At 38.7% G+C, this 12935-nt stretch overlaps 3 protein-coding genes across 6 annotated transcripts; 1 reads left to right on the top strand and 2 right to left on the bottom strand.

Annotated features, from left to right (window-relative positions):
• Positions 1-157: 157 nt before the first annotated feature.
• Positions 158-5245, bottom strand: rbp7a (retinol binding protein 7a, cellular). 2 transcript variants are annotated; one of them, XM_061271315.1, is made up of 4 exons: positions 4466-5245; positions 3531-4416; positions 3336-3437; positions 158-564 (listed from the first exon to the last, which is right to left on the bottom strand). In XM_061271315.1, exons 2-4 carry the CDS (start codon positions 3750-3752, stop codon positions 508-510), a joined length of 381 nt encoding a protein of 126 aa, XP_061127299.1. In that variant the 5' UTR covers positions 3753-4416; positions 4466-5245; the 3' UTR covers positions 158-507. The 2 variants fall into 2 exon arrangements, with proteins under 2 accessions (XP_061127299.1, XP_061127298.1); XM_061271314.1 differs by having other exon boundaries at positions 3531-3709; positions 4798-5245.
• A 149-nt stretch (positions 5246-5394) lies between these two features.
• Positions 5395-9121, bottom strand: nmnat1 (nicotinamide nucleotide adenylyltransferase 1). Its single transcript, XM_061271306.1, has 5 exons — positions 9004-9121; positions 8146-8284; positions 7884-8067; positions 7208-7332; positions 5395-6136 (listed from the first exon to the last, which is right to left on the bottom strand). The coding sequence occupies exons 2-5, from the start codon at positions 8258-8260 to the stop codon at positions 5736-5738; spliced, it is 825 nt and encodes a 274-aa protein (XP_061127290.1). The 5' UTR covers positions 8261-8284; positions 9004-9121; the 3' UTR covers positions 5395-5735.
• On the top strand, positions 9089-11869 carry lzic (leucine zipper and CTNNBIP1 domain containing). Of its 3 annotated transcripts, none has more exons than XM_061271312.1 (7): positions 9089-9232; positions 9488-9611; positions 9944-10079; positions 10470-10568; positions 10650-10745; positions 11053-11128; positions 11208-11869. In XM_061271312.1, the coding sequence occupies exons 2-7, from the start codon at positions 9511-9513 to the stop codon at positions 11261-11263; spliced, it is 564 nt and encodes a 187-aa protein (XP_061127296.1). In that variant the 5' UTR covers positions 9089-9232; positions 9488-9510; the 3' UTR covers positions 11264-11869. The 3 variants fall into 3 exon arrangements, with proteins under 3 accessions (XP_061127296.1, XP_061127295.1, XP_061127297.1); XM_061271311.1 differs by having other exon boundaries at positions 9093-9236; XM_061271313.1 differs by having other exon boundaries at positions 9149-9291.
• Positions 11870-12935: the final 1066 nt, after the last annotated feature.

The raw sequence follows: 12935 nt of genomic DNA, 5'->3' as shown, positions 1-12935 counted from the left end.
AAACTGCAAGCATCATCTTTTGGTATCAATTTCTGTTTTAAAATAAATGCAATTATCTTTGAACACATTTTTACTGGCTTCTGACTTTAAAACGAGAAAGACTGTTCAATCAGTTGCTGAAAAGGATAAGCGGTGTTGAAAATGGATGGATATGGAATATGAAGCGATCACATATTTATTTTATTTGAGTTCAGCATCATAACGGCCATCTACGAAGGAAACCGTAACTATGTGGCACGTGACAAAAACCATTTCGACATCCCAATTACCAATAGACCAGGTTAAAGCATTTAGCAAGATGTTTTTGGCTCATTGGCCAAACTTTGCCCAACCTTGGATTTGAGCCTCGATCAATGCAGTGGTGAACAGTCATCCGCCGTACTTACAGTACGTACAGTATTCATGTTGATATACTGCTCTCTCGTGGTATTTTAGTTATTCCCTCACAGCTCACAGGAGAGCTCATTTCTTTTGTGTAATGTCCATTTTTGACATTCATCCTCCTCTTCAGTCATTGACCTTCTTGAAAACCTGCTTGCAGATTTCCCCTTCACAATACAGATCCTGAGAATAGGAAAAAAAGATGCCACATTGATTAATACATTCTTCCGTTTTCTATGGCCCTTGTTAAAAAACGTATTATCATTAACTAACTAGAATTTTGCAATTTCTGGAGAAATTGCGTGTGAAGGCGAAATGTATGAATAACTTCTTCGGGGAATGCTGCCGAACGATGTTGAAACGTGTTGAATTACTTGAGAAATGTAGAATATTTGGAGAATTTGTGGTGAATTTCAAAATAAAAGATGTGAAGTTTTTGGTAAGTGGGAAGTTGTGGAATAGGTAGAAAAATGATGAACAGTTGAAAGTTGGAATGGGTTGAATCGGTTGAAAAATGTAGAAATGAGAAGGGAAAAAGGAATTGGGTGTGAATTTCAAAATAAAAGATGTGAAGGTTTTGGGAAGTTGTGGAATAGGTCGAAAAATGATGAACAGTTGAAAGTTGGAATGGGTTGAATCGGTTGAAAAATGTAGAAATGAGAAGGGAAAAGGGAATTGGGTGTGAATTTCAAAATAAAAGATGTGAAGTTTTTGGTAAGTGGGAAGTTGTGGAATAGGTAGAAAAATGATGAACAGTTGAAAGTTGGAATGGGTTGAATCGGTTGAAAAATGTAGAAATGAGAAGGGAAAAGGGAATTGGGTGTGAATTTCAAAATAAAAGATGTGAAGTTTTTGGTAAGTGGGAAGTTGTGGAATAGGTAGAAAAATGATGAACAGTTGAAAGTTGGAATGGGTTGAATCGGTTGAAAAATGTAGAAAGGAGAAGGGAAAAGGGAATTGAGTGTGAATTTCAAAATAAAAGATGTGAAGTTTTTGGTAAGTGGGAAGTTGTGGAATAGGTAGAAAAATGATGAACAGTTGAAAGTTGGAATGGGTTGAATCGGTTGAAAAATGTAGAAATGAGAAGGGAAAAGGGAATTGGGTGTGAATTTCAAAATAAAAGATGTGAAGTATTTGGGAAGTTGTGGAATAGGTAGAAAAATGATGAACAGTTGAAAGTTGGAATGGGTTGAATCGGTTGAAAAATGTAGAAATTAGAGTACAAAAACGGAATTTGAGAGAATTTTGGTTGAATTTCAAAATAAAAGATGTGAAGTTTTTGGTAAGTGGGAAGTTGTGGAATAGGTAGAAAAATGATGAACAGTTGAAAGTTGGAATGGGTTGAATCGGTTGAAAAATGTAGAAATGAGAAGGGAAAAGGAAATTGGGTGTGAATTTCAAAATAAAAGATGTGAAGTTTTTGGTAAGTGGGAAGTTGTGGAATAGGTAGAAAAATGATGAACAGTTGAAAGTTCGAATGGGTTGAATCGGTTGAAAAATGTAGAAATGAGAAGGGAAAAGGAATTGGGTGTGAATTTCAAAATAAAAGACGTGAAGCTTTTGGTAAGTGGGAAGTTGTGGAATCGGTAGAAAAATAATGAACAGTTGAAAGTTGGAATGGGTTGAATCGGTTGAAAAATGTAGAAATGAGAAGGGGAAAGGAAATTGGGTGTGAATTTCAAAATAAAAGATGTGAAGTTTTTGGTAAGTGGGAAGTTGTGGAATAGGTAGAAAAATGATGAACAGTTGAAAGTTGGAATGGGTTGAATCGGTTGAAAAATGTAGAAATGAGAAGGGAAAAGGAATTGGGTGTGAATTTCAAAATAAAAGACGTGAAGCTTTTGGTAAGTGGGAAGTTGTGGAATCGGTAGAAAAATAGTGAACAGTTGAAAGTTGGAATGGGTTGAATCGGTTGAAAAATGTAGAAATGAGAAGGGAAAAGGAAATTGGGTGTGAATTTCAAAATAAAAGATGTGAAGTTTTTGGTAAGTGGGAAGTTGTGGAATAGGTAGAAAAATGATGAACAGTTGAAAGTTGGAATGGGTTGAATCGGTTGAAAAATGTAGAAATGAGAAGGGAAAAGGAATTGGGTGGGAATTTCAAAATAAAAGATGTGAAGCTTTTGGTAAGTGGGAAGTTGTGGAATCAGTAGAAAAATAATGAACAGTTGAAAGTTGGAATGGGTTGAATCGGTTGAAAAATGTAGAAATTAGAGTAGAAAAACGAAATTTTAGAGAATTTTGGTTGAATTTCAAAATAAAAGATGTGAAGCTTTTGGTAAGTGGGACGTTGTGGAATAGGTAGGCAAAAGATGAACAGTTGAAAGTTGGAACGAGTTGAATCGGTTGAAAAATGTAGAAGTTAGAGGTGAAAAACGAAATTTTGTGAAAATTTGTCTGAATTTTTAACGTGAAAACGTGAAATTTTCGAATTTGGGAATTTTGGGAATGTCGAGAATCCTTCCGAATGTGATTAGAATGTGCTGAATGATGTGAATTTCAAATTGGAACGACGTAAATGTGAAATGTCGAATGTGCCATTAAGAATGAATGGGGAAAAATTTGTCGGAATTTTGGGAATTTTGCGGAATCGGAAAATTTTCGGAACGAGAAAAATACAAGCGCTCGTCGCGTGAATATTTGGAATACGTGAAAAGTGGAATGGAGTGAATCGGATGAATTATGTGGAAGATGAAACGTGTCAAAAAAGTGTGGAGAATAAAAGAGAATAATAATAATAATAGAGAATGGTGTAGAATAACATATGTGTGAAGGCCTTCGCCTTCACACAATAATGAGCAGGTTGCTGGACCATGATTTTCCAGCGTTGCCCCATAGATGACATAGTAACTGAACATGAATATTGTGTATTGTAGAGAGAAGAAATATTATGGTATACAGTACGTACTATAATAGGAATGGTAATAGTTATTTTGTGTGATGCTAAAGTCATACCAAGTGAAGCTTGTCCTCTTCAATCCAGTGACACCACCCTCTATTGTTCTTCTCACCAGTCTGTTCGCACACCAGCTTGTTCCCCTCCCACCTCACCAGCGACTGCGCGGCACAGGAGAAAATGCCAGCTCATCAAAATTCAACGCAAGGCCCTCAAGCGTTTGTTTGTTGGGCCACTGGGCCACTGCTACTCACCTTCATGTGCCGGTTGTCTAAGCCGCCGGAGAACTCCTCAAACACCTGTCCCACTCGAAAGGACACGGTGTAGTTCCTGAAAGTGCTACATGTTTTGATGACGTACCGGTCGCCCTGTTGTTCAATCAACTTCTTCAGCTTCAGCTTCAGAGCAATTTTTCTAATACACGGGTGGATATCTGGGGAAAGTGGCCACGTGTGAACAGATAAAGGCAAACACATCTTGGGGCTTACTCCTACTATGCCAAATGTATTTGTGACGTTAGATTATACAATGCAGAATTGTTTATTTCTATTGTTCAACAGCCGTTTATCATTGATAACTATCAAGAGGAGCTATCACCCTCATTACAGCGGATATAACAAATTCTACTAAATAGCCTAGTTCAAATCCTTTTTTTACCAAGCTAAATAATTTAAAAACTTTTTCCACCATAAATATGACCAAAACGTGAAAGAAAATCAAGAAGCAAGGTAAAAATAACAACCAAGATTGTGTGGCTGCACAAGTATGCATGAGCTTGTCTCATCAGTATGTGGCTGTGTTCAGAATGAATAACATTCGAAACCATGTTTAATGATGTCAGCACTCACTTGCCAACATTTAAAGTTCATTTTGAATACATTTCAGATGTTCAAGTAAACCTTTTTTTTTTCATGCAGAAGTCTTGTGCAAATTTGGAACTGTTAATAAAAATTCCTTTCAACACATTACATTAATCAATTTGGTGTCAGTGACCATTCAATGTTCATTTTGTCCCTTAAGATTACACACTGGTAGGGGATTTTTTTATATTTGCTAAAGCGTCATTGTTCATGAGCAGAGCTTGACAGTGACATCTGATGAGTGTCGGACACCCTTTTCTTGCAGAAATGTATTGATGATCTAACTGACCACAAACTCATAGCCTAGTACTACTATGTTGTATAGAGACCCAACTTTCTCACTCAAATTGCTTGGTGACATTTTATGAAAGGTTCTTTCTTTCCAGCATGATCCAATGTGGGCACGCTTTAATGAGTTTGCTTGGAGAACCACCATCAAGAAACTTTTGCAAAAACTTGAAAAGAGACACAGACACACTAAAATCTTGCAACGTATTCCCAGAGAGTGCATATTGTTTCACTTTCTGCACAATATGTGTACTAGCCAAGTGTCCCAGTACATTTACCCATATATAATACTGTACAGGCTAAACAATACCATTTAAAAAGGCTCAGGCAAAAATGAATGGTCAATACCAAGAAGACATTGAAAGTATCTTACCTAATGCAATCATGTAGCCCTCAAAGTTCTCATTGCTGATCATGTCCCATGTGCCACACAAGTTTGCATGCATTCTTGGTGAGCCTTTCAACGAACTCTGAACCACTGGGGAGGGTTTAAATCTACGGCTTCAAAGGCTTCTTCCAAAAGGCAGAAAAAATTATATTTAGTAGCAGTAAAGTATTAAAGTAGGTGTGCCCTTATGTCACCTCAGCGGCGATGCAAGGTGCTCTCATGCATGGCAAGTTAGACTGGTCCAATTATATAAGTCAATTTGCAGGCACTCACAGATACGTCATAAGCTTACACGCCACAACTTTCTATAATGATGATGAGGGGAAAACTGTCTAAAACTACAGGTGGACATAAGCAACTGATTCAAGGCTTCTTATACATCAGAAGACAAATTCAGTGGTTTTAGCCGTCTGCAACTAAGGCACACTTGTTTTCTAGTTCATTACACAAGTGAAAGAGACACGCCTGGATAACAAGGCCCGCAAAAAATATGAATTCTGACTGCCAGACATTTACATGCATATGTACAGTATGAAGAAACACCTTTGTGCTGATGAGTTTGCAATAACAATAAAACACTAGTTTTGGGTTGAAAAAACAGACAGCCATTTTATTGAATTTCTACTAAAAACAAGTCCAAGCCCAGTCCATCAAATACGAAATGTGATGTCCATAACTGGATGAATGACTAACTTCAGTTTATGTGCTATTAGCAGTTATGAGCAATTCATGTACAAAGACTATGTAAACGCTTTATGACGACGCCAGGTTGGACTCTCGAACTAATTAAATCAGATAGAATTGGTCTCAATGGACAATTCGAATCAAATCAAGGGTGCTACTCTATTACTGTTTTGTGGAGTAGGCACGAGTCAAAGCTTTAATAAATATATCAGTTCTGTGTAAAAATGTGACTTTCTAAATTAAATGGCGGGGTCACCAGCATGTTTCTGCAAGGGTGCAAGAACCACACCAGCGTTGTTTTGCTCGCTCTCAGCGCTGTAGAGTTGGTTGTCATGTATATAGCAAAGCACGTTGTCCGGCAGCAGGTACCTGACACTCTGGCCACGACGCAGAGCCCGGCGCACATGCGTGGCCGAGATTTCGTTGGCCACCCACTCGGGGACCACATGGATGTTCTTGCGGTGCTTCCACAGCATGTCTGACCGGTGGATAAACTTCTGGGGGTCGGCGCCACAACGCGTAATGCAAACCAAGCCGAAGCGGCCGACTATCTCGGCAATGTCCTCTTCCTTCCACAAGTTTGGGATCCCGAAGGACTCGAGGACATCAGCGCCGCAGAGCAGCATCAGTTGAGTTGCTTCTGCATTTTGAGTAGACAGTTTGGTTGAGTCCGATTTGTTTGTCTTTGTTAAGGTATTGAAAATAAATACTATACACAATTGTAGATTTATGTTTAAAACTAGGTATTTCATTATGGCCTAAAAAATCTGTCATTCTGTAGAATTTTGAGGTAAAAAAAAAAGAGGAAAGCAATCTAAGTTTAGAAAAGGGATGTCAAATATAATGTGTAAAAAGACACAGATCCACTGATGGTCAATTTGACACTCATGCTTTGGCTGTAAATTTTGGCAAGCCCTCACAGACATGTCTTGTTGTCACATATTACATCTAAAATGATAAGAAATGTACAGTTTAAAAATACAGCTAGACCTAAGCGTCCATCGCTTAACATCAGTAAATATAAATGTTACAGAGGTTGTCTTTTGATGGCATACTAAGAGGGTGCGCCACAATTTGACTGTTGTGTAGTAATGGTGATAAAGTATCTAATAAAAGCTCAGTGGCCTAGTGGTAGAGTGTCCGCCCTGAGACTGGAAGGTTGTGGGTTCAAACCCCGGCCGGGTCATACCAAAGACTATAAAAATGGGACCCATTGCCTCCCTGCTTGGCACTCAGCATTAAGAGTTGGAATTGGGGGGTTAGATCACCAAATGATTCCCGAGCGCGGCACCGCTGCTGCTCACTGCTCCCCTCTTCCCCAGGGGATGGATCAAAATCACATGGGGATGGGTTAAATGCAGAGGACAAATTTCACCACACCCAGATGTGTGTGTGACGATCATTGGGACTTTAACTTTTTTTTAAAATCACTAAAACATTTTAAGACGCAACCAATCACAGCTCAGCCTCAAAAATCTGGTGAGCAGAGATTAATTGTGACCTGAGACCAGGCAACGGTGAATACATTTGCAGTCGACAGCAAGTGGCAAAATAGCCGCCCTCTGAGATGGACAAAAATTGGGTGGATTTTAATCATTTAATTCATAGTCAACAAACAAAACATTCATCGGAACACTGAGTTGGGCTACACAGAACATTTTTTTTTTAAATAATTGGGACCAATAACGTTAGTGCAGTCGAAATCACTTACCTTTTTTGTTGTGATCTGATGCACTCTCTACATAATTTCCTTCAATGCGTCTCTTTTTCGCATACTTGACAGTGTCCACATCATCACCAACTTGCTTGGCTTCTGTTAGTTCAGAGTAGTGATGCCTGAGAAACAAAACCAAAATAAGACCAGTGTTTAAAGGTCTTAAGTGTTTGGAAAACTGACTCGTGAATTTGTCTCTACACCCTCAGTTTTCACGGTGCTGTAATCAGAATTGACGCAGCCTTACGTTTTGGAGTTCATTTTAAGATTCTTTCACTTGTCTTAAAATGGTCACGCCCCACATTCCTTCTCTGAGCTCCTCCACCTCTAAGGTCCTGCCCGATGCCTTAGGTCAGCCAACCAGAGGCTATTTAAGGTATTGACTACTCAGCAGAAGCTCAGAGTGGATCGAGCGTTGTCAAACAATTACTATTGGATCTTCTTAGGTGCAAATGCAATTCCTTATTGTTTGTGTACATTATTTCCACCCCGAAATGTCAGAAACCTGGAAAAGTTTCCATTACAGATCTTCAAACAAGTTCAAATGGTCAACCACTTTTCAACAACTGATTGTTATGCCCAATAACAGGTTCTAGCATATGAAGCAAACTTTGGAGAAGGAAGGGTTGTCTTGAAGCTAACGCAGTTGAAGGAAAGTTGTTAAATCACTAACCGAATCACTTTAGCAGTCTCCACCCACTCAGGCTGTGAGCTCTCCCACGCATCCACTGTGATCCAGTCGGAGTTCTCTGTTGCCAGTCTGGCCATTTTCACACGATGGAAAGCCTCAATCAGACCCTGTTTCTTGTAGCCATCGCCAACCGCAGACAAAATGCCTTGCACCACCTCATAGCGACCTGTCTCAAATGTCATAGTTTGAGTCAGAATGAGCAAAAAAAAAAAAGGTTTCAACAACAGACAAATCGTTATTCAACCTGTGTCCTCCAGATAATCTCGTGCCAGTTCAAACATCCTCAGGTGCATGTTGGTGATGGGGTTAAAGGATCCACATGCCAGAAGGATCACTCTTGTTCTTCTCTCGTTCTCCATGCCTCATTCTGAAGCAGGGTTAACCTTCAAGAGCCAAAAAGGTGTTTGGTAAGCACTGCCAACTCACAGCACAATGTTATGAGTTTGAATATTGAGACTGAAACGCAAATGTATAAGTGAAGGAAGTTTAGGTGGAGTCCGAAATCACAAATCTATCTCAAACCTCTGAGAGGTTATGCACTACCAGTCGAAAGTTTGGAAACACGCAGTGTTTTAGTGTTCATTATTTTAAAAATCCTGAACTGTATTGATGGAGCTATTTGACAAATAGCTCCATCAATACAGTTCAGGATTTTTAAAATAATAATAATAAACAAAATAAATAATAAACAAAGAAAAGTTACTCAAAATAAATAAACAACCTCATAAAATAATGACTGAAAACATGGTGTCATCTTGCCTCCTGCTTTGAGTGTGTGGAGGTTCTCTTCGGGTATATGGTCCTCGCACATTCCAAACAAATGTTTTTAAGTTAAACGAAGATTCGAAATTGTCTTTCGGTGAGAATGTGTGAAGTTTCGACGCGTCTTGCCCGATCAGCTAACGTTATCTTTAACAGTGATTTAACACCGCTAACATTAGCATGTTAGCTCGTACCCTAACCAACAACTCCGATTATTCAACTGCATCTCGTGGGAAGGAAAATTAAAACATATATATAATAATCTAGAGCAAACACAGAAAAATCGTTCACGTGACTCGTATAAGGTGAAAGTTGTAGGAACTGTATTTTTTTTGTTTACCAGGAAACACTATAATGAAGTCATGAGCTCGGCCAGCGTAATCATTGATCGACGTCCGTGGGTGACGTAGCAGACCACCGAAGAAGTCGTGAACCACACCCACGTTTTTGAGCTGCATTCACGATCGCAAACAAACTCATGCGCCACATAACAACCAAATAACACTGTGGAAGATAGGTTAACCCACGTCGAGAGCTCGAACTCGGGTTTCAGTCGTCACGTTTATGAAGTGGGTACGAATATTTATTTCCGCCAACTGCGTCACGGATCCAACATCTTGTTTATCAGGTCATGGTGATCTGTTGTCCTATTTTAACATGCTAGCTGTTCTGCTAACTCGAAAACACTCTTCTTGGTTAAATCCCTCAGTTCAATTTGTTGAAACAGTGTCGCGTTCTTCACCGTGTACCTTATCCTAACCATAGTACTCGTTGCACGTTAACTTGGCGTGTAATAAACAAATCTTGATTCTGTGATCAAATAGATTCGTCGGGGAAACCGTAGAGAATGGCTTCTCGTGGAAAATCAGAAACTGGGAAACTGAGACAGAATATGGAGGAGCAACTTGACAGACTGATGCAGCAGCTGCAGGATCTGGAAGAATGCAGGTGCCGTATGGAGACAGAATACTCTTACATGTTTGATTTACTGATGTAGGTACTGGTGCAGGTGCACGGTAGCACATCTGCCTGATCAAGAGGTTCTGGCTTCGAATGTCTGCTCCTGCCTGCCATGTGAAATATGCATGTACTCCCGATTCAGTCCACATCGCATAAGCATGTCAGATTTAGGTATGATTGTGGTTGTGAATGGTGGCCTGGTGAGTATGTCAGGGTGTATCCCGCTTATCAGCTGTGAGGAACCTCAAATGGTACAAGCGTTATAGAAAATGGATAGAATAATCAAGTAATCATGCTTTCTCAATATGTCTTCACTGCAGGGAGGAGATTGATGAAGAAGAATATGAGGAAACAAAGAAAGAGACATTGGAGCAGCTGAGTGAGTTCAACGACTCTCTAAAGAAGATTATGACAGGCGACATGACACTTGTGGATGAACTCAGCGGCATGCAGCTGGTATGCACAGTGGACACACGCAACAACTTGTCTTGTGACTTCTATGAGTTGTGCCACCACATAAGAAAATAATCCCTCTCTCAATAACAAGTTGTGCACACATACCAGTTGTATTATCTTAACCTAGTTTCAAAATGTGAGCCGTCGCACACGACGAGGGGAAACAAAATCACCGCACATGCTTGCTATGGTGCACTCCAGATGACCAACACACCACCCCTATATTGTCTGCTGTAGTAACAAATCTGCCCTATAGGAGGCTGCGAAGTGCCACAGAAGGAAAAGTAGTACAGTCCTTCTCTGCATACTTGCATTTCTGTATTCTTAAAAGATTGATGAATGGGTTATTACGCTCATGTGTCTTATTCCTCAGCTGTGTATTTTGTTCAGGCCATCCAGGCTGCCATCAGTCAAGCATTCAAAACTCCAGAAGTGATCCGACTTTTTGCTAAGAAACAGCCGGGACAGCTCAGAACCAGACTGGCCGAGGTGAGCTATGTTTTGAATTTTTTGTATCCGTTCCCTTCCGTGCTTTCCAATCCATCTGATCTCGTGTGACATTGTGCACAGATGGATCGTGACGTAATGGTGGGCAAGCTGTCTCGAGACGATTACAAGCAGCAGAAGATGGAGGTGCTCACAGCACTCAGGAAGCTGGGAGAGATGGTGAATAAAACCAGCATTAGGGTCGTTTTAGGAAAAAACTACTCGGTTAGCCATATTTTACATGGGGAAAAAGTTCTTAATGTGAATAAAGTCATAATTTTCAATGACACGATATTAAAAAGCTATATTACGAAACTAAAAAAGTAGTATACTAATATTTCAAGGTTTAAGCTATATTTTTATTAACAAAACAAATTCTATCTCAAGGATAAAATGTCATCAATCCAAAAAGAACATCAAATATTTCTTACTAAGCAGCAGGGTCAACTTGACCTCGTCACGATAACTACTCTTCATTTGTTGACAGCTCACGACAGAGGATGAAACTTTTCTGGCAGAAAATGCCACCGCTACTTTGAGCCAGTTTGAAAAAGTGGCAACAAGTAAGTAAAATAACACTTTTAATAGTTAAAAATATAATTTAGCTGCAATTGTTTAATTTTTTCTATTCTTTGTTTCCAGGGTCTGAAGATAAAATATTGGCTTTGGCAAGTTGTGGTGTGAAAACCAAAGCGTAGTCGCTTTCATTTAAGAAAATATATTTTAATAGGTATTTTGCAGAGAAAATCTGACGGTTGCACTTGTAAATAACGAATGCACTTGTGGTTGTTGCTGTTGATGCTTTTTAACAGTATTGTTTTTATACACCTCAAGTGTATTAAATGTGTATGCTCTCGTAGGTACTAGAATTTGAGTTGTTTTAATGTGTGGGGTAAAAAGTTCCATTTGAAATGTGCTGTTTTTTGTGCTGCATTTTTACTGCTTATTACTATTACAGACAAAAACATGATATTCATTGTCATTGTGTGTGCAGTGTGATGTGTATTAAGTGGCTGTTTTATTGTGTCGTGACGTTTACAGTACAAGGGAGTGTTAGGGCCCTGGAAAGAACATGTAAAAAAGCATCAATAGTAAAATAAAATCCAAAATGAATGTCTTTTTTCATATGTTGGAAAGATTTGATTTTCTAATACTGTATTCTGACTTATTGTTAATCTTATTAGTTCTTGTAAAAATATATGACTTCCTCATTAAGCTTGACTTTAAGATCATGACTTGACTGTTGTAAAATTCAGATATAATTGTTGTCCTGTAAATAAAATCATCCTATTGTGGTTATATAACTTTTTCAAGAATATTTTCAGGGTAGCTCTGATACTTTGTTTTGTGCAAGACATTTAATTTACAGTTTTTGCATACAATATGAAGAATTTTTAATCTTTCTTCTTGGAGTACAATTTTTGCATTTTTTTTTTTAAGTCATCATTAAATAGCATTTTGTCTGTTTTCGGCGCCTTCAGTTTTGCAGCCCTTGATTTCATTAAGTTGTAGTGGCAGTGTAAGATGGCTGGCCTCAGCCATGAGGGCCCTATTGTTAACCCATTCTTATGTCCGTGGTCGCACATTACCTTTCAGTTTTGGCCTTCTTACATGTTTGGCCACCACCTTTTACTTGGGGGTACCTGAAGGAGACAAATTTAGCAAACACGTCGTTCCTTAACACACAAGTACTAGATGTAACAAATGCAATGCACTTACTTTGTCACTTGCAGAAATACTTGAAGTCGTATGTGAAGACATTTGCGCTTGACTTGCAAAGTGAGGTCTATCTGAGGTCTATTCCATCCTATTAGTTCACAATTAGAGGTAAGTGAATTTAAAAATTTTAAAGTTAAGGTACAGTGTTTAACTTTACTTTAAAAGGTTTGGAGAAAGAAGGAAACGGTAACTTTTGAATACTATCATCCAGAATTGAAAAACAGGCTGGCATGTGACGTTTCTTAAAGTAACTTAAAATGTGCAGATACAGCAAAAGAATAATCGCTATAATAGGAAAATTACAGGACAAATGCCTGTTGGTGCAGTGAACGAAACAGTCTTTTTATCGTACTCTTTAAAATATATTTGATAAAAAATCAGCAAATTTTATGTAGAAATTATTGCACCACAAATATTTGTTACTAAAGCAAATATTTCTCATGGTATTTGCAAGATACTTACGGAAACGTAGAGCTGCCAATGTTGAGTAAATATTTTATGACTGGTAAATACGTTCAAACCTACTTGCCGCTAAATGCTAGAAACAAAACTTTCCCATAATGCCACAGAGCATTCCCTTGTGCATGTGCGATAGTGTGCAAAAAGAAACGCGGAAGATGAAAAAGGAATGAAAAACTTCAGACTGCGAAA

This window comes from Syngnathus typhle, linkage group LG2, assembly GCF_033458585.1.
Source record: "Syngnathus typhle isolate RoL2023-S1 ecotype Sweden linkage group LG2, RoL_Styp_1.0, whole genome shotgun sequence".
In the NCBI taxonomy this organism is placed as follows: domain Eukaryota; kingdom Metazoa; phylum Chordata; class Actinopteri; order Syngnathiformes; family Syngnathidae; genus Syngnathus; species Syngnathus typhle.
This window is presented reverse-complemented; position numbering and strand designations above follow the sequence as displayed.